Raw genomic sequence first — 22,540 nt, 5'->3', positions numbered from 1 at the left:
GAGCATACAATATATTTGTGATGTGGCTCTATGTGCTGAGCAAAATGGTTGTTCCACTTTGGAATTAGAAAATATTCTGATTGAACAGGTTTATTTTAATGATGTATTTATTTTGTCTGTTCACACATCAGAAGATAACACCTAAGTTGAAGAGGGAAACCTAGCTGTTCGACAAAATCTTCTTCTCTATTATCAGCTTGCATTTGGAGATGAGTTGCAGAATCCCATCCACGTGGATCTTTTCCGCCATGAGCATCGTAGTCTGCTGACTAGGGTCAGTGTTTCTCTTCCTGCAGCAGCTTAGAGTAGAGCTGTCATGGTCAAATACTGTGCAGCGTATAACTGCAGCAACTCGGACACAAAGTTAAATCGCAAACAGGGAATAACTTTTCATAGGTGAGTGCGAATTTCCTGCATGGCATAAGCTTGTACCTCGCCATGAGGATGAATGTGTTGGAGCAGCATGTTGCTCAGAATGTCTGAAAATTCAACTTTAGGTCACCCCCCCCCCAAATGCCCTTGTACCTTCCCCCATTCCATGTTTTGACCTTTAAAATCCTGCATGACTTTGGACCAGCATATCTTTTTTTAACATATTTTATTAACAGGTGTGGATACAATCACAGTCACAAACATAGGAACACATAAATACATAAATCAAAGAAAGAAAAGTGGGGAAAAAACAGTGAAACTAAAAATACAGCACTATTGGTCGAGGGCTTAGTATTTGTTGCAAATTCTTGAAAAAAAATATATTTTTCTTTTGATTACAGGTATAAAAGGAGTACAATAACAGCATAGATGGTTAATATATTTAGAAATAAAAAGAAGAGGAAGGGTCATTATAACTTTAATTTTTCTTCCATAATCTTTGAAATGGTTTAGATGTATATTGAATTTCTTTCTGGTTTGTGTATGAGTTGATATGTATGAGCATATCTGAAGGACCGTCTTCCCCCATATGGCCCTGCCTGGGAACTAAAGTCACAGGGTGATGCCCTCGTGACTGTCCCATCGACCAAAAAAGCTCGCCTGGTGGGTACACGAGAGAGGGTCTTTTCAGTAGTAGCCCCACAATTATGGAACAACCTCCCCAGAGAGGTACGCCTGGCCCTGCAGTCTCAACCTTTATAAAGCAGCTGAAGATGAGTTTTTTCATGAAGGCATTTGATTAGTTCTTCTGCCTATGGGCAGTTTTAAATTGTTGATTTTAACAAGCAGTTTTTATGTATTTTATTATTATTTACAATGTAAGGCGCCTTGAGTTCTTAGATGGTAGAAAGGAAGCTAAAAATTGTTTTAAATAAAATACATATATTGGCGGAGGAACTGTTATGGCTGATATGCTTCAAATTGTGCAACAGTGTGTATTAGACTTATATAAGTGAAAAAATGTTGCATTTGATTTTGAAATTTTGTTTTGGACTGTACATTTTGAGCTAGAACACATGAACACATACATAAACACATGAAGCTGCCTTTATACTCAATCAGACCCTTGGTCCGTCAAAGTCAGTATTGTCTACTCAGACCAGCAGCGGCTCTCCAGGGTCTCAGGCAGAGGTCTTTCACATCACCTACTTGCCTAGTCCCTTTAACTCAGGGGTGGGGAACCTTTTTCCTGCCAAGGGCCATTTGCACATTTATAAAATCATTCGGGGGCCATACCAGGTGTAGATCTCCCGGTGGGACGGGAAGAGGTTAGGGTTGCCAGGTCACCAGCCACCATCTGGAGGTTGGCAACCCCAGGGGAGGCCACACAGAGAAGGCCTGCAGGGCGCCCCCACTCCCCCCTCTCAGGTGGGAGGGCAGCCAGCAGTGGGCCCCAGCAAACGAGTTGATCAGCAAGGGAGGAAGGAAAACAGAGAAAGAGGAAAAGGGAGGGAGGGAGAAAGAGAGAGAAAGGGAGAAAGAAATGGAGAGGGGGAGAAAGAAAGAAAAAAAAGGACAGAGGGAAAGAAAGAAAGAAAAGGACAGAGGGAGACAAACAAAGAGAAAAAGAGGGAGAGAGGGAGAGAAAGGAGAAAGAGTGACAGAAAAAGAGGAAGAAAAGAGAGAAAAGCCTCCCCCCTCCACGCACACACACCAGCACACGCCAGCCCACGCAACCGGGCCCCAGCCTCCCCACCTCTCCCGCCCACACACACACACACACACACACCCCGTGGCACACGGAGCCCTGAGCGATTAGGTCCCAGTCTCCATGCCCTCCCCCCCCAGAGTCCATAGAAGGCCCCCCTGAAGCCCGATTGGCTCCCACATGCATGCTTTGCCGCCGGGAGCCGCCGGCCTCTCCCCCCCCCCCCGCTGCTTAACAGCCGACAGGCAGCGAGAGGGGCTTACAATGTGCCGTGGCGTTCCTGCACTCCGTGGCTGTAGGGGGCAGCCTTAGGGGAAGCATCCCTCCCCCTCCCCTCTCGCCGACCAACAGCCGACAGTCGGCGAAAGGAGGTCCAAAGGGCACTGCAGCGCCCCTGTAAGCCGCAGCCCCAGGAACACCCTCAGGGAGGACCGCCCTGTGCCCCGCCTCTGTGGCAGGGCCCCAGAGCTCCCGAGGGCCACAAAAAATGTCCTTGGGGGCCGCATACGGCCCCCGGGCCTGAGGGTCCCCACCCCTGCTTTAACTGGAGATGCCGAGGATTGAACCTGGGGCCTTCTGCATGCCAAGCAGATGCTGTACCACTGAGCTACGCCCCCTCCCAATCAATGTGGAATCATTGTGGAAACAATGTGGAAGGATTTTCAGGCAAGAACATAATGCTAGAATGAAACACCCATAAGAAGGAACTGTGAGTAGAAAATCCCCAGAATACCCTATTTATTCCTTTTGTGGCTCTTTCTCGAAAAAATCCAGAAGACCCAAAAGACCTTTCATTAAAACATTTTATTTTATGCAGGGATGCTTATGGATGTTGTTCCAAGGCATTCCCATGGAGGGAAACTTTACATTGAGACTACCTCTGAAAGAATGAAAAACAATTGGATTTGCAGTCCCAAACAGAATTATACCCTTCCAATAGACTTAGAAGGGCGTCACTCTGTTTAGGATTACACTTTAAGATGTACATCTATTGGTGCTTGCAAATTAGTAACAACTATTTATTAATGTTTTGAGTTTACCACTTTGTAATTCCAAGTGCATTCTGGGGAATTCATCATTAGGTTTTCTGACTCTAAATGTTTAAAACGAGGCAGACACGTACAAATCAGAGATGCAAAGCGGACAGGCACATTTTGTGCATCACACTTACTAAACAACTGTATTCTCTTTGCAAATGGCAAATGAAGACTGTTGCTTCTGGATGATTCAGGACCCAGAATTCCGGTAAGTTGACCTGGGTTTTGGATCCTTTAGTCTATTTGGATCCTTTAGTCCATCCTAAAAAAGTAACTAACCTTTCTAATCCCATTGAACTTCGTTGTATTTAGAAAGGTGTAATAGCACTGCTTAGGATGACGCTGTTACTGACCCAGATTTAACAGGCCCTTGAAAATTGACACTAGTAACCACATGATATGCTTTGTTCTCATGGGCCTGTGTTTGATCTGGTGAAGCAACCTCTTTGCGATCTTCCCTTTTCTACTTGTAGGTTTCCAAGGGATAACAGAAGGAAGCTAGAATGGGCCCGGGCAATATGTCGTGTGGACCCTGTGAGTGGCAGCCTTTGGACTCCATCTGTATGGGACATGATATGTTCCCAGCATTTCAACCCCGAATGCTTTCGGGAAATCAATGGGAAGAAGTTTCTCAAGGAAGGAAGTTGTCCCTCTGTGTTTTCTTTTCCCGATGACTGTAAGGTATGAAATGGGGTGGTAATCTAGCAGCACTGTACATAAATGACTTGTTATCAGTTATAAGAAAACTCACTGTGCTTTGGGGGGATTTGGAAAGTCACATTTTGTGGAGCGGCTATGGCTCAGTGGTAGAGCATCTGCTTGGCATGCAGAAGGTCCCAGGTTCAATTCCCGGCATCTCCAGTTAAAGGGACTAGGCAAGTAGGTGATGTGAAAGACCTCTGCCTGACACCCTGGAGAGCCGCTGCCGGTCTGAGTAGGCAATACTGACTTTGATGGACCAAGGGTCTGATTCAGTATAAGGCAGCTTCATGTGTGTTCATGTGTGGTGCACTGAGAACAGCTGTTGCAGAGGCATGAAGTGTATGCTTTGTAAGCAGCCTTTCCCCTTAATTTCACAATTGTATGTCGATTTATGTAAAGCTGACTTCTACATACCACTTGCAAACTTCTCTGTGCTTCTTTGTAAGTTTGATGCTGGAGCAGCCAAAGGCTAGTGGCAGTTAGTTATAAACTAGAGCACCTTCCCAGAACTACCCTGATGTCACCTGTACAGAATCACAGGCCGCGTCCAGAAGTCACTTTTTTATGATTAGCATGAACACAGCTTATTGCCGTGCTGACACACTCCCCTCCCACCTTCCCTCTCTTCTTGTACAAGCAGCAGCAGGCAGAACACTACACGTATTACCTGCCCATGGAAAGCAAGCATATCCTTCTGACATGGTAGTTTTCTATAGACTGGAGGTTTTTCTACGCAGACAAGTAGGCAGAGAGGGTACTGCCTGAATTAATTTACCTAGAGTTGCCAAGGACTGAACCTGGGACTTTTTGCAAGCAAAACGTGCTCTGCCGTTAAGCAATGGCCCCTTCCTTCTTATTTCAGAAGAGACAGAGATTCCATAACCACCTTACACAGTTTGTTCATCTCTAAAAGCCAGTGTGGTGTCGTGGTTAAGAGCAGGGGACTCTAATCCGAAGAACCAGTTCAATTCCCCACTCCCTCCACATGAAGCCTGCTGGGTGACCTTGGGACAGCCACAATGCTCTCAGAATTATCTCAGCTCCACCTGCCTCACAGGGTGCCTGTTGTGGGGAGAGGAAGGGAATGTGATTCTAAGCTGCTTTGAGACTCCTCAAGGTAGAGGAAAACGGGGTATAAAAACCATCTCTTCTTCTTGTTATCGACTGTCCTTTGAACCCAACTCACTTGTGGCCCCCCTGCCCAGTCACTTTCTCTCTGTCCAACTTATTTATTTAGATATTTATACCTTGTTTTTCTCCCTAGTGGGGACTCATCCTCCATTTTAGCTTTACAGCAACAGCCTTGTGAAGTAGGTTAGGCTGAGAGTGTGTGACTGGCCCAGTGAACTTCCATGGCAGAGTGAGGGTTGAAATCTGGGTCTCCCAGATCCAATCCAATGCTCTAAAACAACAAAAAGATGGTGTTCATATATTTATTAACGTGATATTTATTTGCTGTATGCTTACACACCTGTGCTGTAGTTCATCAGGGCCCATCTGTAGTGTTCACAATCCCAAGTTTTGTTTTTTTTAACTACCTGTTAATTTGAAAAGTGAACTTTCTTTCCTTTCCCCTTCCCCAAGAAGGTAATGAAGATGATGAACAAGATCTAGGACAGTCTGCTTCATTGTAGAACACCACATTTTGCCTCATTCCTTTTTTATTGCTGTTGGTGGCCTTCCTGAAGGACTTCTGGCTGAAGTGGAAATGCTGCTTGAGGCCCTGGACACAAAAATGTTAGGCAGTCCACTCTGCCTGTTCTGCTTTTGGCCTGGTGGGAACACCACGCAGAAGGGTAAATGTGTAAAGTGGCTCTTGCCACTTGCAAATTCTACTGCTGTTCCCACATGCCAATATGTTTACTTCCTACGCATCCCATTTAAACAGCAAAAGTTCAGGCAAATGTCCTGTGATGTTGCTTGGTTCTTGCTGACTCCTGATAAAGCTGCAAAACATTTTATTAGAACAGTTCCCCGCCCCCCGTTGTTTGAAAAGTGTCGCGAGCATTGATTTATTTGGGTCTTGTAGGTTATCCGGGCTGTGTAACTGTACTACGGTTACACAGCCCGGATAACCTACAAGAACCAATGAACTCTGACCGTGAAAGCCTTCGACAATATGTTGATTTAATTATTCCTCTGAGTTAACCAGAGTCTGATTGCTGGTAGGTTTTAGTTACCTCTCGCCTCTTAAGTCGCTTGTCCTTTATTTTGCAGAAAATAAATACTCCAAAGAAAACAAGAAAGAACTCCAAATGCGTGGGAGCATTTGATGTCCCTCTGTTCCAGGCAAAGGCCAGCAGCGATAGGGCGAGCAGTGAGAAAACGACACCAGCAGTAAGCAAAATTGGGGCTGGAGAAGGGAATGCCTCATTGCACTTACCGTTTCAGAGGGTAGCCATGCTAATCTGCAGCAGAAGAGCTAGATTCGAGTCCTGTAGCTACCTTAAAGACCACAGGATTTTTGGGGTAGAAGCCTTTTAAGAATCAAAGCTGATGAAGGGATCTTTGACTCTCGAAACCTTATACCCCCAAAAATCTTTTTTTAATATAAAGTTTATTATCTTTAAACACAGAACAACAAAACAAATCCCACATACATACATACAACCCATACATACCGATATTCCACGCATCCAAAGTGTGCCAACACCTATCATATCATCAATTACCGACCTCTTGAATACTGGTAATAAAATCCATTTATCAGATACTATACTTAAGAACCTCTAATGCTATATTAATGCTGATTGATACTGCTTTTAATTTCTGTTTTTCTACTTAATATTATTCATCTTAATATTGATACAAGAACATTCTATCTGAAAATAGCATTCTGTATTCAAAACTGTTCATTAATATAATCGCTGTCTTAAAATATTTACTCTAGCATTACAGAAGAATACTGATTAAAAAGAGAAATTATAACATATCTAAAGGTAAAGGTCCCCTGTGCAAGCACCGGGTCATTCCTGACCCATGGGGTGACGTCACATCCCGACGTTTCCAAGGCAAACTTTGTTTGCGGGGTGGTTTGCCAGTGCCTTCCCCAGTCATCTTTCCTTTACTCCCAGCAAGCTGGGTATTCATTTGACCAACCTTGGAAAGATGGAGGCTGAGTCAACCTTGAGCCGGCTACCTGAAACCGACTTCCGTCAGGATTGAACTCAGGTCGTAAGCAGAGCTTTTGACTGCAGTACTGCAGCTTAACACTCTGCTCCACGGGGCTCCTATAACATATCTAGTACCCCCAAAATCTTGTTGGTCTCTAACATGCTCTAAGGTGCTACTGGACTGGAAAATCTAGCTTTTGTAGCTATTAGTTAAATACCATTCTTTTAATGGATTATTGGACTGCCCTGTAAATTCTCCTTCAGGCTCCTATCATTGTCGTCATTAATATGTGTTAAATATAAGGAAGAACAAAATCCTAACCGTCTGTATATATAGTATTCTCTTGGAAGACAACTTCTGCAAAATTCCCACTGATTTTAATGGATGTGGGCACACCAGTGTGTGCCTGTGTGTAATTTATATTAAGCCAGTGGTTGTGTGCAGAGGAATATTGAAGAGAGCATTGGAACAGAAATATTTTAAGCCAAATTCCATGCGTGTGAAGACTGTCCCTCATTTTTTTAACTGCTTGTCTAAAGGACGTCCAATTACTGTTTGTCACACTCTGCCTCCAAAGAGCTGCAGCCATGATTTTAGTGCTTATTCAAGTCTGTGGCGGTTTTCCACGTTGTGTTTGAGAGACAGGGGGTGTGCTCTTGGGAGTCAGACCCAAGCCGGAAAGCATAATAATATCGGAGCAATAATGCAGTGTCCTAGAAACGAGATTCATGCACTCTGTCTTTTCTGAGGTTGGTGTGTGATGGCTACAACATTCTATTTCATTCCTCCTCAGATCACAGATATGACTTTCTGACTGGGTGTCCATATCTTTTGGATGTGTGAGAAGCAGCCACAAGTTCTACTTGCTAGAGTAAATGAAGATGGGGAAGTAGGGAAATAATCTTTACCCACCAAAACCTAGCATAGCATTCATGGGGGGGTTCCTTTTTCCTTGAAGGATTTTGTGTCTCTGTGTGTTCGTTTGTTTTTTTTGGTAGACCCTGAGTAACAGTTCACAAGATACACTTGAGAACATCCGTGAGGGTGAAGTGGAGCGATGTAGCTTTTCTCCAGAAATAAATGCCACTGTGGAGTGTAATGCAAAGGACAGGCTTATGGTAAGCATGTAAACAGGTACCAGATAAGATAAACTTTATTAAATACAGTCATTGACCAGCATAGCATATAAACAGGTACTGTCAAAAAGCCTTGTGTAGATTCTTTGGAGAACTGTGCAATCTTAATAACGTTTTCCTGAGAGTAAGTGCCATTAAACAAACCTGAGTAAGATTCCAAGTAGACCCGCTTAGGATTGCTTTCTACATGCAGAAAGTAAACAGTTGCTTGAAGGAAAAAAAACCCGTAGCCCTCCTAAAATCTTCTATGCAGGCTAAATCTTTCATGAAGGCTGAAGAAGATGCAGTTATATCAGAGTGCTGAATTTCAGCATGGTATCGAATATGATTTTAGATAGAACATAAGTGCTTAAGATTTAAATGTTAATTTGATTGATTCGTACATAGCAATTTGTAAATGTGGAAATATAAAAGCATTTTCAGTTATCTGCCCACCTCTGCCAATAAAGTCTTGGAGCATCTGGCTAGATCTATTGCATCCCCTGCACTGGGAAAATAATAATTTTCTTCAGCTGTTACCACAAAGTTATGGCTTTGAATAGAAGCCATTCATTAAAATCTGTTAGTCCTGTTCCCAGTAAACAGGTGCCTGCTTTTTGATAACTTACTCATCGGCAGAATAGCTCCAGAAATTATCTTGATTAAGACACAAAACTGGGCTCTAACAAAACTGTAATAAAGTATCTTGATGTCAAAACTGAAATATTTACAGATATGGTTGACATTCTACTTAATTAGATCAAAAGGCACAGGAGAGGGGGGGAAAGGAAAAGAGCCATGTGGTGGTATGTGTTTATTTCATATGAAAACTAAGTACAACCCTTTTAATTCTCCTAGACCTCTAGGCAGCATTTGAGAACATTGATCATGGTGTCCTTCTGCCTTTTGGGGTTGGGACTGGGAGGGACTGTTCTACGTTGGTTTTGGTCCTACCTCAAAGGTCGGTTTCAGTGTGTGGTGCTGGGGGACTGCTGCTCTGGCCTCTGGGGTCCTGCAAGATTCTGTCTTGTCCCCCTTGCTGTTCAACATCTATGTAAGGCTTATATATATATATATATATACACACACACACACACACAACAACATATACATTTTATGAATAGGTAGCGTAAGGAGAAATTTAACAATATTGTCAAAAAGCTTTCATCATTAAGAAAATATAATGTAATAAAAAGACTTCCCCTTCATCTTCCTCCGTCTTGCTATAAATTTATACACTCTTTTGTATTTAAAATTCTAATCCTACTAGGATATTCCAAACTGTAATTTCAATTCTGTTTTCTATCACTATAATAGATATAACAGTTACAAATTATCTTTTAACTTAAAATAATAGTAGAAAGGTTATTTTCAAAAATTATCATTAAAGTAAAAGGATTAGATCAATAATAACTAAAGTTTGTTGGTTATTATTACATTCCATACTAAGCTCTCCGAGTCTCTTTTTCACCCATAGATTGTACGATGTCTTTTGAATTTGTTCTTGCCATGGATTTTAGTTTTTCCACCACTTCTAGAGTTTCTTATGTCTGTTCCTTTTTGTCCAAGTTTCAAAGATGGACCTTCTTTCCCTTCTTGTTCTTGCTTCTGCTCTGGAATAGTATTGATTAGATCTTGTTCATAACATTTCAGGAATTTTTCAGTGTCTTCCAGTGAAATGATGGTAATTCTGACCCCTTTGTAGGTAAGAATAAGTCCTTGTGGAAATATCCAGGAAAAATCTTATTCCATTCCTCTTCAGTATCACAGTGAACTCTTTATACATGTTTCTCTTCATCATCAAATGTTGAGGGATATCCTTGAGTATTATCAATGGGTTTCCCTTCATTGACAAAGGATTGTCGTAAAAGATTTGCATGATCATGTCTTTCATCCTGTTGTCATAGAAGGAGATCTTAACATCTCTGGTCTTCGATTTTTCCAATCTGGATGGTAAAGGGATTCTGTATATTCTATTTATTGCGTAGTTCAAATCTTGTTTACTTATCTGAGTTAGATCAGCCAATGATTTTATAATTGATTCTCTGGTATCACCTAGTTCTTCCGGCAAATTGCAAAGGCGAATATTAGATTCTCTTACTTTCATCTCCATCATAGCCAGTTGGTCTTTAATAATCTCTTCTTGGGAATGCATAGCTTTAATTTGTTGATCTTGAGTTTCCAGTTTTTTCTTTCTTTCTGTTCTTCAACTGTCTTTTTTATTGATAAATCCATTTGTCCCATTTCCGTTTTCATTATAGTCACTTGCGATTTTATGTTTTTCATGTCACTTGTCAGAAGTGACATGAAATCAGTTTAAATTTTTCCAGTTATAATGAAAATATAACTTAAAGTTTCAACAAACCATCAAGTTTTAGAGATGCTCTAGCTCGGCAGTGGAGTAGGAAGTAGACAGGATGTTGTTGGTTCGCGGATCTTCCGTCGTTTCCTCTCTATGATCCTGGGTTATAGGAGATATTTTGTAGTTGCACGAGGGAAACGCACTTCTGGTCCAACGATTTAGTCTGTCCTCTCCAATCTCGGTGGTGCTGGGTTTTAGTTATAGGGTACGTTGAAAAGCAGCGACTATATTTCCTTGCAGTCTTCCGGTGCTCCGAGATAGAACATTCCAGTGAAAACGTGGCTGGAGGACCTTCTCAAGCCGGAAAGACCCAAAGGTATTTTTCTTGTTTACTTCCACACCTTTCGAAGTCTTGGGATCTGATTGGTAGTTGTAATGTCTTTCAAAAGTCCCGTTTATTGCGTCTAAGTACAGATCAAATAGATAGGGCTCCTGCCAGCTTATCTAGTATCTTTTTACTTCCAAAGTCACTTATTTTTGGGCGGAGAAGCACGGATTGCATAGATGATTTTCCCTGTCTTTCAAAACTTCAAATTCAAGGTAAAAACAAGAGAGTTCTTGTAACTTACTCAGATTTCGGAAGATGCTGTTTCCATTCAAAAAAATATTATTTAATTGTTGATAGATAGAGGAGGTCGAAGCTTGAAACCAAAGAGACGCTTATGGCGATGGAAATCCCCTCGGTTGCCGGCGGGACAGCATCCACTCCTCCGAGAGGCTTGAGACTCTCTCAGAATATGGGAGTCAAACCGCTCTTCACGGCGTGCAGGGGTGATCCTGCTTCCCAGTCCACTATTTAGGACTGGGGTGGAGTGCACCCCAGTTTGAACGTTTCTTGGATTTTCTTGGGGAGATCCCCGAGAGACATGGTGCATGGGACAGCGCTCTACCGGAAGTCAACATCTATGTAAGGCTTTAAGAGGGGAGTGGACATGTTCATGGAGGAAAGGAGTATTCATGGCCACTAGTAAAAATGGATACTAGTCATGATACATACCTATTATCTCCAGGATCAGAGGAGCATGCCTATTATATTAGGTGCTTTGGAACACAGGCAGGATGGTGCTGCTGCGGTCGTCTTGTTTGTGGGCTTCCTAGAGGCACCTGGTTGGCCACTGTGTGAACAGACTGCTGGACTTGATGGACCTTGGTCTGATCCAGCATGGCCTTTCTTATGTTCTTATGTAATGTGGTGGCCAGAATGTTGACTGGAGTGGGTCATAGGGACCATATCACTCTAGCCTTGTCCCATCTACACCGGCTCCCAATTTGTTTCCAGGCCCAATTAAAGGTTCTGGAATTGACCTTTAAATCCCTATACGTCTTGGCACTAGCATACTGTAAGGACTGCTTTCTCTCATATAAACCTACCCATCCACTCTGGTTATCTTTGGAGACCTGGCTTCAGGTGCCCCAGACGTCTGAGGCTAGACAGGTGGCAATGTGAGAAAGGGCCACCCTTCTCAGTCAGGGTGGCTTTTGGGACAAGACTAAACTGGCTGCAGCCACCTGGGGGGCGGGGGACCAAAGCAGGGCGCATTTGGATGGGAGTGATTTTCCTCCCTTTTCTCCACAACCAGCTTGCTTTTATTGATCTATTTTATATATTAAAACATCTGTACCCTGCCTTTCCTCATGGTTCAAGATGGCCTCCAGGAGCCTTGGCATTCTTTGGCCTGGGCTGGCATGCCTCATGCTGAGGAGAGAGCGAGAAGGCTGAGAGGGAAAGCCATTACACAAGTGCTGTCTAAAGTTCACCAGCTGGGGAGAGACAATCCTACATGCTCAGCAGTAATCTGGTAATTTAAAAGGTTATAATTATATTTTGAATACCTCTTATATTATTGTATGTATATGTCAGGCGAGGTGGCACTCAGGGATACAGTAGTCATGTGGCTCTTTCGGCTGATGGCTACTGAAATGTGGTTCTCTGTGCTGCGGACTGCCACTGAGGTAGAGACTCAGACCTTCCAGGGGGAACGTGTTCTATAACTCTGGGGCTACCACAAAAAAAGCACTGCTCCTAGTTGGTGACACTCTGAGAAAGATGGTGACTGAAGTAGTGTTTAAGTGGTTGATCACAGAACTGGTGGCGAGAAGGAGATGTTTGGAGTGAAATCGCTCCCAGAGATATTTGAGATCCAGAAAGTGTAAGGTTGTAAAGGTTCAAATACCACCTTGAATTTGAACCATGTGATCTCTCAAGGAAAAAAGGGGAATAATTACCTGAGATGAAAGGAAACATCTTGTTTAATATTGCTGTTGTTTTTTATGTGCAACGTTCCTTTTAGACCGAGCACCATTACCATATCACAGACAGCCCAAAAACGTTGAAAAGGAAGCTGGATGAACTGTTGACAGAGAATGATGAACTGAGGAGAAGATTAAGGAACACATCTCTTGAAGAACAGGTGCTCCGTAAAAATGCGGCTGGTTCACTGGACGACAAGCATTCAAAGTCTGTGATGAGAGAAACAACGTGATTGCGGGTTGTGCTTGAAGGGCACGGTGACCTGGGACAACGGTGGGTGTTCCTACTCCCTGGAAACTTCTGTCGGCTGCTTTCTTTAATGGAACGCTATCCAAGTATGCCACTTCTGAGGGTCTGTTTACTTTCATATGACCAAATTTAGCTACTCTGTAGTCTCTTCTGAACATCTCACTCCCTGAAATCAATGGACCTAAGAGTGCTCCGTTCAGCTATCGAGTGATGCGCTGATGTAGAGAGATTGTTGTTTACCATGCCAACCTTAAGCACTCTGAAAAGTACAAGGTAAACAGTTCACAGTATTTTGATTGCATCTGTCTCCTATGACTTAAGTACTTAAGTCATATTTGACTTAAGTACTTCAAATTGTTACACGATGTTACATAGGCTGTAAAAAGTATCTAGTTACAGACATGGTTTTCCAGACTTTTCAGTTCTAGGCTGACTGTATAAAAGTGTATCAACATTTGATAGCTTTTTATCGCAGTTGCCACATTAACAGCTTGAAAGCCTTGTTTTATTCATTTCCCTTCCTCGCTTCGTTTTTAAACTGATTTATGCATTAGAGGTCTAACCATAGTAAAAAAAATACTTCACCGATATAAAAAATGTCATTTATTATGGCAGTACATATGATGGCTTTGAAATAGCATAGTGTGTGGAAAAACTGGAGCTTATTTTGCCGTGGCTTAGTCATGAAGGCTATTGTTACATATTTCCGTTCTTTAATGTATCCGAAGGCATTCTGCTCTGATGTGTTTAAACGTATTTCTAGCACTATGGACCGCCTTCTGAGCAGTAGCTGAAGTAGATGTAGTTCTAAGTCTGAAAACTAGTGAGTGGTATTGGACTAACATGACGAGACAAGACCCGAAATCACTCCAGCTGTATTATTGATCGTATTACTGAAAAAGGGTTTTGAACTGCATTGATTCTTTTATAGGGCCCACTATCTGCTTCTCTTTGTGTCAAAAGGCTGAGAATAGTCTCAGATACTGTAATCAATATGGCCACTCTCATACCTGATGAACGACTTTGTGGCTTGAGCAGCACATCCGGGACATAGATGGGAAAAAAAGCTGCCCCCAGAAGCAACTGCTTCACACTGTGTGGCAGAAGCTGCAAGATGGCGCTTGAGGGCTGACTACACCAGGAGGTTGGATCCGGCCGAGTTTCTCGCGCTATCTCATCCCAGTTCCCCTCTCTGACGCCTGCTTTTGTCCGTGTAAGTCTCGTGATAACCTGCACTGGCTTCATGGTGGTCCAAGGAGACCCTCTTCTCCCTTTTTCCACCAGTGGAAAAGCTGGTTAGATTCAGCTTGGCCGGTTCCCTTAAAAAACGTATTGAACATATTACTGTCAACGATGGGTAGCCGTGTTAGTCTGTCTGTAGCAGTAGAAAAGAGCAAGAGTCCAGTAAAATCTTAAAGACTTAACAACATTTCTGGCAGGGTACGAGCTTTTGTGAGTCACAGCTCAATCTGAAGAAGTGAGCTGTGACTCACAAAAGCTCATACCCTACCAGAAATTTTGTTAGTCTTTAAGGTGCTACTGGACTCTTGCTCTTTTCTAATATTACAGTCAAGTCTATGAAGCTAAGACTGCCAGAGGAGGTGAACATTATACACACTCGTATGCATGTTTGGTACGTATACATAACTCCGCCACACACGCTAGCAGACATCTATATAAAGCTGTTTTATACTGAAAAAGGCCATTGGTCTCTGTACCGCAGTATTGTCCACTGTGACTGGCATAGCAATTGAGGGTCTTGGGTAGAGGGGATTGGCAGTAGACACTACATAAACATCAGATACAGGCCATGTGTGTACAACGTCTTGGCTGTACAGTGAAGGAGACAAAATAGCCAACATCTTTCCTGGAAGCAGCATTCCTTCCACTATTTCCTTGCACACAGTGACATGACGCTCCAAGATAGGGGAAGCGGAGTTCCTGGCTGCAGTGTTTACAGATGAGCTTCTGCCAATGACCATGGGAATCACTGCAATATATTTTTGTTGTACATTCTGCTGTTTCTGCATATGTTAGGCATACAAAGGCATTCATAGAATCGTAGAATCATAGAGTTGGACGGGACCACCAGGGTCATCTAGTCCAGTGGTGGGCAAACTCATTAGTCAAAAGAGCCAAATATCAAGAGAAGAACGATTGAGATTTCTTTTGAGAGCCACCATCCTATTTGCTTCCCCCTGCCCGCCCTCACTGGGAGGGCGCCCTCCCCCTCCCCTGCACCAGCACGGCGCCTGGGTTGGCAGAGCTCAGGGCCAGGCCGGGAAGCGCCGGGATCCTCATGGCTGGGCAAGGCAGGGGGCTTTCCTGGGATGCGGGGGAGGGCTGGCCACGCGAGAAGGGAGGCCTTCATGGCGCTGGGGGGCCCGAGGCACCGGCGCCAGCTCGGAGCGGGGGGTCGGCCTGCCTGCCTTCCCCCACGCCCCCCGGGGCAAGCAGCCTGCTGGACCGACCACCCCTCCCGAGCCTCAGTCCCCTGCAGGGACGCAGCCCCAGCGGGGCAGAGGCGGCTGCACCGCATGAAAGCGCTGGCCCGGGAGCTGGCCCACCTTCCTCTCCGTGGCTCCGGGAGCCCGCCTTCGCGCCTGGCGTTCAAATGGCTGGGGGCGGGCGGGCGCTGCTCACGGCAGACCCTCCTGGCAGAGGCACGGCGCCGCCGCCACCCCTCCTTCGGCAGCCAAGCGTGGGGAGGGGCCTTCGCTAGGGTCGGCCCCCGCCTCCCCCGGCCCGTTCCCACAGGGGGCTGGAGAGCGGCCCAGTCTTGCGGGAGGAGCGGGAGCTTCTCGCTGCCAGCCCGGTGCGCGTGAGGCGGCTGCCTCCTGCTCGCCTGCTGGTTCCTCCCGCCTGGGGCACGCTGGAGCCCGGCGGGAGTGTGGCGCCTCTGCCTGGCTGGGCGCAGGTATGCGGTGGAGCCGCACTCAATTGGCCAAAGAGCCACATGCGGCTCGAGAGCCGCGGTTTGCCGACCACTGATCTAGTCCAACCCCCTGCACAATGCAGGAAACTCACAACTACCTCCCGCACACACACCCAGTGCCCAGAAGATGGCCAAGATGCCCCCCTCTCATGAACTGCCCAAGTTCATAGAATCAGCATTGCTGACAGACGGCCATCTAGCCTCCGCTTGAAAACCTCCAGGGAAGGAGAGCTTACCACCTCCTGAGGAAGCCTGATCCACTGAGGAACCGTTCTAACTGTTAGAAAATTCTTCCTGATGTCTAGACGGAAACTCTTTTAATTTAATTTCAACCCGTTGGTTCTGGTCTGACCTTCTAGAGCAACAGAAAACAACTCAGCACCCTCCTCCATATGACAGCCCTTCAAGTACTTGAAGATGGTTATCATATCCCCTCTCAGTCTTCTCCTCTTCAGGTTAAACATATCCAGCTCCTTCAACCTTTCCTCATAGGATTTGGTCTCCAGACCCCTCACCATCTTTGTTGCCCTCCTCTGGACACGTTCCAGTTTATCTACATCTTTCTTAAATTTTGGTGCCCAAAACTGAACACAATACTCTAGGTGAGGTCTAACCAGAGCAGAGTAAAACTATACCATCACTTCACGTGATCTGGACACTATACTTCTGTTAATTGCCATACGGTAGGATATAGTCTAAGAGGTTAGAGTAACTCCTGCTTGGCATTTTGGTAATATTATCTGGCTGCCCTGATGCTGCTTGCGCTGGTCTCCCTGCCCCTTTTGGCTCTGAGCCCGGCTTTCTGGGAATGAGAGTGGGATATAAATGCAAACAATAAATAAATAAATGATTCACAGTAGCTTGCAGACTATCTTTTCCTTTAGTTTGTTTCTTGCCCTCGCTGAACTCTCTCAGCATCCCAAAGCATGTGTAATGTAATCTAGCCAGGGCAGTAACTTTAAATGCAGGGCACAGAATGATCCAGGCACTGCAGAATGAATATTGGACCGGTTGCAAGGACAGACTGCCAAGAAAAATCCTCGAGAAGAACAGCTGGGAGCATGTCAGGCATGCAGACAACCGTTAATAAACTCATGCTGGTCCGAACCGGCGCTTGGAAAAACTATGTGCTCTATTATCTTAAAACTCCTAGCACGGAAGCCCTTTCAGTGGGGCTGCAGTAAAAGATCAAGAAAGGAGAGGGGCTTGTTTCAAAAGGGATTGTATATGCACAGCTGTTTGGATAATACACTTAAGTTTACCAGATGAGAATTTCAAACGTGTGGCACTTTGAACGGATGTGATGCTCTCAGTAAAGAATAACAACTTGTAATTCAGAATATTGGCACATATAAGTAAAGGTCCAGATGTTTGTTATAAGCAACAAAATATTCTGGTTTGGAAAATAGCAAGATCAGCCGCTTCTCATTTAATATTGGACTCTTTCTCTCAGCTACATTAACAATTTGCTTTCTACAGATCTTTTTGGATTCGCAGCGGATGCCGGGTTTCCACTGGCAGAGGACTTTATGGGTTGGGCTGTTCCTTTCCAGAAGGCTTTGGGCTGTAAAATGAATGGCAGTGCAAGTTCTGCAAAGCTGCTAGGGGAAATGTCAGATTGCAGTGCTAGCAAACACATTTGCAGAATGCCTCCATTACTCCTTTTTACTCCACTAAGCGCTATTAGTAGGCATTATTAACCCATGTAGGCCCAGATTTAGCGAGATTTTCTTTGGTACCTGTTATTAAACTCTGTTTAAGTATCAGACTTTTAAGCATTTTTCATATTAAACAAGGTAGGTCTGTTCACAATATAGGGTTGCCAACCTCCAGGTACTAGCTGGAGATCTGTGATTACAACTGATCTCCAGCCGATAGAGATCAGTTCACCTGGAGAAAAATGGCCGCTTTGGCAATTGGACTCTATGGCATTGAAGTCCCCTCCCCTTCTCAAACCCTGCCCTCCTCAGGCTCTGCCCCAAAAACCTCCCACCGGTGGCGAGGAGGGACCTGGCAACCATATCACCAACGGCTTATTCCCTATTTTATTTATTTAGAAAATTTACATGCTGCCTCTCCAGAGATCTGCTCAAAGCAGCTCACAAAGTAAAAGCGATTCAGGAAATGGGATGGGCTGTGGTTTTGAGAGATTTGGGGGGGGATAGTGAGAGCCAATGATGTGTAGTGGTTAAGGTGTTGAACTAAGACCTGGGAAACCCTGGTTCAAATCACCACACGTACCATGGAAGCTTGCTGGGTGACCTTGGACCAATCGCACACTCTCAGCCCCGTCCCTGGCCAATGTTTGGATGGGAGACCCCCAAGGAATACCAGGGTCATGACATGGAGGCAGGCAGTGGCAAATCACCTCCAAAAGTCTATTGCCTTGAAAACCCTATGGCAGGGGTGGCGAACCTTTTTTCTGCCAAGGGCCATTTGAATATTTACAGCATCATTCGCGGGCCATACAATATTATCAACTTAAAAATTAGCCGACCAAGCAATCAAGGCAGCTGCCCCAGGTGACCCCCCCCCCCGGGTGTGGGCAAGCAGGCAGGCATTCAGCCAGGGGCACATTCACTCAGCTGGTGGCACAGGATAGTCTCTTGCACCAGCCAGGCGTAGCCGTCCAGCCACACGCCGGAGTTGCTCCTGCTCCGCATGGTCGGGGCCAGATTCGACAGCCGGCTCCTGCTACCTCCGCCTGCAGGGGTGAAATGAGGACATGCTGGCTAAGAACTCACCCCCCCTCCGCGCATTCTGGCCCTGCCCCCCTTTAACCCCTCCATTGCCACCACTTCCGCCCCCAGCCCTCTTGTAGTACAGAGGGAATACGTTTCTCCATGGCCCGGGTAGGAAAGGGTTAACACAGTTTCTTGGGCGGTCCTAGCAGCTCCATAGCGATCGACTCTTCTGCAAGGGGGGGAAAGGGTTCCTTTTCTCAGCAAAACAAACTCACATCTGCCTTGGATAGAGGCTATTCCTGTCCTCAGGAGGGGGCGGATCACCAGTCTTAGATCCTTCTGAGCTAGAGATTTGCCAGGACCCACGAAGGGCTAGACCAAATTATTTTGCGAGCCTTAAATGGCTCCTGCCCTATGGGGTTGCCTTAATTCAACTGTGATGTGACGGCAAAAAGGGGAAGGGGTCAGTCTATCAGCTAAACAGAAAGGGCTACTCATTTTAAATGGCCAGCTTCATCTTTCTTCAGCAGAAGTACCCATTCCTTCCCCCCATAAATTGTCTCATTATCAAAATGAAATCATTCTTGGGTGTGTGGTTAACAAAAGGTGCCTCAAACTCCTGCCTCAGAGTTCTCATGGGTGTGATGACTGTGATAGCCACACTTTGAATAACAAGACCACAGCTTGTTAACTGATAAGCAACAATATAGAGGAGCAGCCAGGATATTTTGGAGGTCAATCCAATATTGACAAAAAGGTATTTTCTTTCATTATTAATTTTTGGTTTTCTTTAAAAGTTAACCAAGTATACTTTCCATACATCATTTAAAAATAAAGGAGTGGAGGACAGAATCTAAACATAAAAATTCGCCATGTCAGACGTAAAACTTCATAACAAAGAGAGAACCATTCCAGTCAGACTAAGATCCGGGAGTCCCAGGTTCAAATCCCTACTCTGCCATGGAAGATCACTGGGTGACCTTGGACCAGTCGCATACTGTCACCCTAACCTTCCTCATAGGGGTGTTGTGAGGATAAAATTGAAGGAGAGAAGATTGATTTTAAGCTGCTTGGGTCCCCATTGGGAACAAAGGCAGGGTATAAATGTTCATGAATAACACATTTTAAAATGCCATCTTTCCCTTTAAACAAACGTAAGAAGGAATGTTGTCCATTACTGAAAATCACAATTCTACAGATCATTCTGTCATCCTAGATTTTCCAATATTTTGCACACACACACACAAAAAAACACACACAATAGCTCCAACATTTCTTGTTTGCTTGGGACTTTTTCTGTCAGAAACACTTGTATGTTAAACTTTTGGATCTAAAATAGTGCTGGACTTTATTGCATAGATTGTGTTCAACGTTTAGCTTCAGGGGAAGTCCAACGATCATGCAGAAAGTCTCCTCTAATTGCTACTTCCACCATTATCGCCATAGCATATTCTTTTTATAAGGAGTCAAATGCCATTTGGGTAACGTAACAGATTTTCCCATCTATTCTCCATGACAAAAAGAATAGTAATGTGCCTTGACGACTGCAGATCCCCTTAATGGACTTTAAATGTCCTAAAATGGCTCTATAGTCAAGTACCCATCAGGGCTTGGAGGAGGTGACCCCACCCCCCAACCCCCCCCAAAAAGCTGAAAGGAAGAAGCAAAATCGTGCCTGTGAAAAAGAAAGCAAGATATCTAAAGCACCTTGGGGATTCAGGAATTCTGTGTAGCTGTAATAGGGAATAGCAGATCTGCTACTCTATGGGAGGACCATCCTTGCCTTCCCACATAGTTTATTTATTTACGTCCTTGGTTGCTGAGTCTCAAGGCAGTTTGCAAGATTTAGCAATGCAATACGAGCAGCATGAAACAACCATTGTAATAAGGTAAATGTCCCCTGTGCAAGCACCAGGTCATTCTTGACCCATGGGGTGATGTCACATCCTGACATTTTCTAGGCAGACTTTGTTTACGGGGTGGTTTGCCAGTGCCTTCCCCAGTCATCTTCCCTTTACCCCCAGCAAGCTGGTTACTCATTTTACCGACCTCGGAAGGATGGAAGGCCGAGTCAACCTTGAGCCGGCTTCCTGAAACCAACTTCCGTCGGGATCGAACTCAGGTCGTGAGCAGAGCTTTGGACTGCAGTACTGCAGCTTACCACTCTGTGCCATGGGACTCCTGGATTGGATTGCAGAGTGAGAAAACAATGCTGTTCTCTGTATATTAGTCAAGCAAATATTACAAGATTGCCTGGAGTCTCCAGTATTTTCTAAAGGAAACCAATCCAGGTAAAGCACTTCCCCTGTAACGTCTCACTGCTCAAGGAAGTGGGGCTCATATAGCAGAATATAGTGTATATATGTTTATTCCTGCCTCCAAGGACATTTCCATATATTGATTAGTAAGCTCCATGTCTCCATGTTTCTTCCTATTTCCCCATATATCATGGACCACAAATTTCCTCTATAATCAGCGTTTTGTAAATCTGCCAGAGTATGTCTTGACCCCATTAATCATTATCCTTTTGTATTGTTATTGCCCTTAATCCAGAACCAGATCTTCTTAGCTAAACCAGAAAAAGTATTTTCCTTCCTTAATAGCCCCAAACAACTACCTTTAACCTTGTTCAGTTTCTTCAAAAGTTACAACTGACATCAAGTATAATGTCTTACTCATCATTAGTATACAATATCTGGACACATGGTAGCCCAGCATGCACGTTGGCCATGGGCTATAAATCAACATTGTGTAAATGTTGTGAACAACATAATGTACACACACAGCATTGGGCTGGATACAGTTAACTGTAAAGGAAGTTTTTCATGAAATGGATTTCTCCTCCTTTCTCCTCCTCCTCCCTGCAATCCCCTGAAAACTTGGTCCTGAGGGAGGAACTCTAGGAAATAAAATAGGGAGCAGTACAGAAGGGGATGCAATTTGAGGAGAAATTGGTAGAAATTTACGCCCCCTCTTGTGTGAGCCTCTGATTCTCTCTCCCCCACCCTTCACTTTGCCAAGTGGCTCCTTTTTCTCTCTCCTCTTCAGAGATTAAAATGTATATTGATATACCCAGCCTGGGATGCAGAGGAACTGAAAACCCTTCATGGGTATATGTCTGCATACGGCACGTGTGAGGCTGATATAAATTCACAACACATAAACTGTTTTATTTTACTCCAATGGGGAAATGGTCGAGTCAGACTGTCAGGGAGGTTACAGTTTTACACTTGGCAGGTAGAAAAGCAACGTAACTGAGGGAAACTTTGTACAACTATATACATTAGGTAGTTCATCGCAAAACGGTAGCTGTTTTGTTCTATAGAGAGGTGTTTGTAGCTGTTGGAAGAGATCACTTTGCTGTCACTACTTAGATAAACATGCACAAACTTAGTTGATACAAAATTACTACATTTTGTCATCTTTAACAGTTGATAGGGATCCCCCCCTATTCTAGGTGATATTTCCCTCAGGGAAGGACTACCAGTTCTACCTCCCTATCTCAGGATCCTCTCAGACCCTTCACTCTCTTCTCTACTCCTCCACCCTCATTCTTAACCAACACTCAACTGACCCCGCTCAGGTAAACAGAAGAAGAGTTGGTTTTTATATGCCAACTTTCTCTACCACTTAAGGGAGAATCAAACCGGCTTACAATCACCTTTCCCTTCCCCTCCCCACAACAGACACCCTGTGAGGTAGGCTGAGAGCTGTAACTTGCCCAAGGTCACCCAGCTGGCTTCGTGTGTAGGAGTGGGGAAACAAACCCAGTTCACCAGATTAGCTTCCGCAGCTCGTGGAGGAATGGGGAATCAAACCCGGTTCTCCAGATTAGAGTCTACTGCTCCAAACCACCGCTCTTAACCACCACACCACGCTGGCTCTCCAGCGTGAAATCCTTTTGTATTGTTTTCAGATGGATATAGTGCATCTGCAGTTAGCTGTCTGTCACAGAGCCCTTCTTCAAATTCTAGGCGGCTGAACTTTTAAATTGTCCTCAGCATCATTCAG

General features: G+C 44.5%; 1 protein-coding gene across 1 annotated transcript; it reads left to right on the top strand.

Moving 5' to 3' along the window:
- The first annotated feature begins 316 nt into the window (after positions 1-316).
- Positions 317-12,893, top strand: LOC130477150 (THAP domain-containing protein 6-like). Its single transcript, XM_056849195.1, has 5 exons — positions 317-396; positions 3,591-3,798; positions 6,037-6,156; positions 7,932-8,051; positions 12,702-12,893. Exons 1-5 carry the CDS (start codon positions 317-319, stop codon positions 12,891-12,893), a joined length of 720 nt encoding a protein of 239 aa, XP_056705173.1.
- Positions 12,894-22,540: the final 9,647 nt, after the last annotated feature.

The sequence above is a fragment of the Euleptes europaea genome, chromosome 4, assembly GCF_029931775.1.
Source record: "Euleptes europaea isolate rEulEur1 chromosome 4, rEulEur1.hap1, whole genome shotgun sequence".
NCBI classification, from domain to species: Eukaryota; Metazoa; Chordata; class Lepidosauria; order Squamata; family Sphaerodactylidae; genus Euleptes; species Euleptes europaea.
The sequence above is the reverse complement of the archived record's forward strand: the minus strand, read 5'-3'. Positions and strand labels throughout refer to the sequence as shown.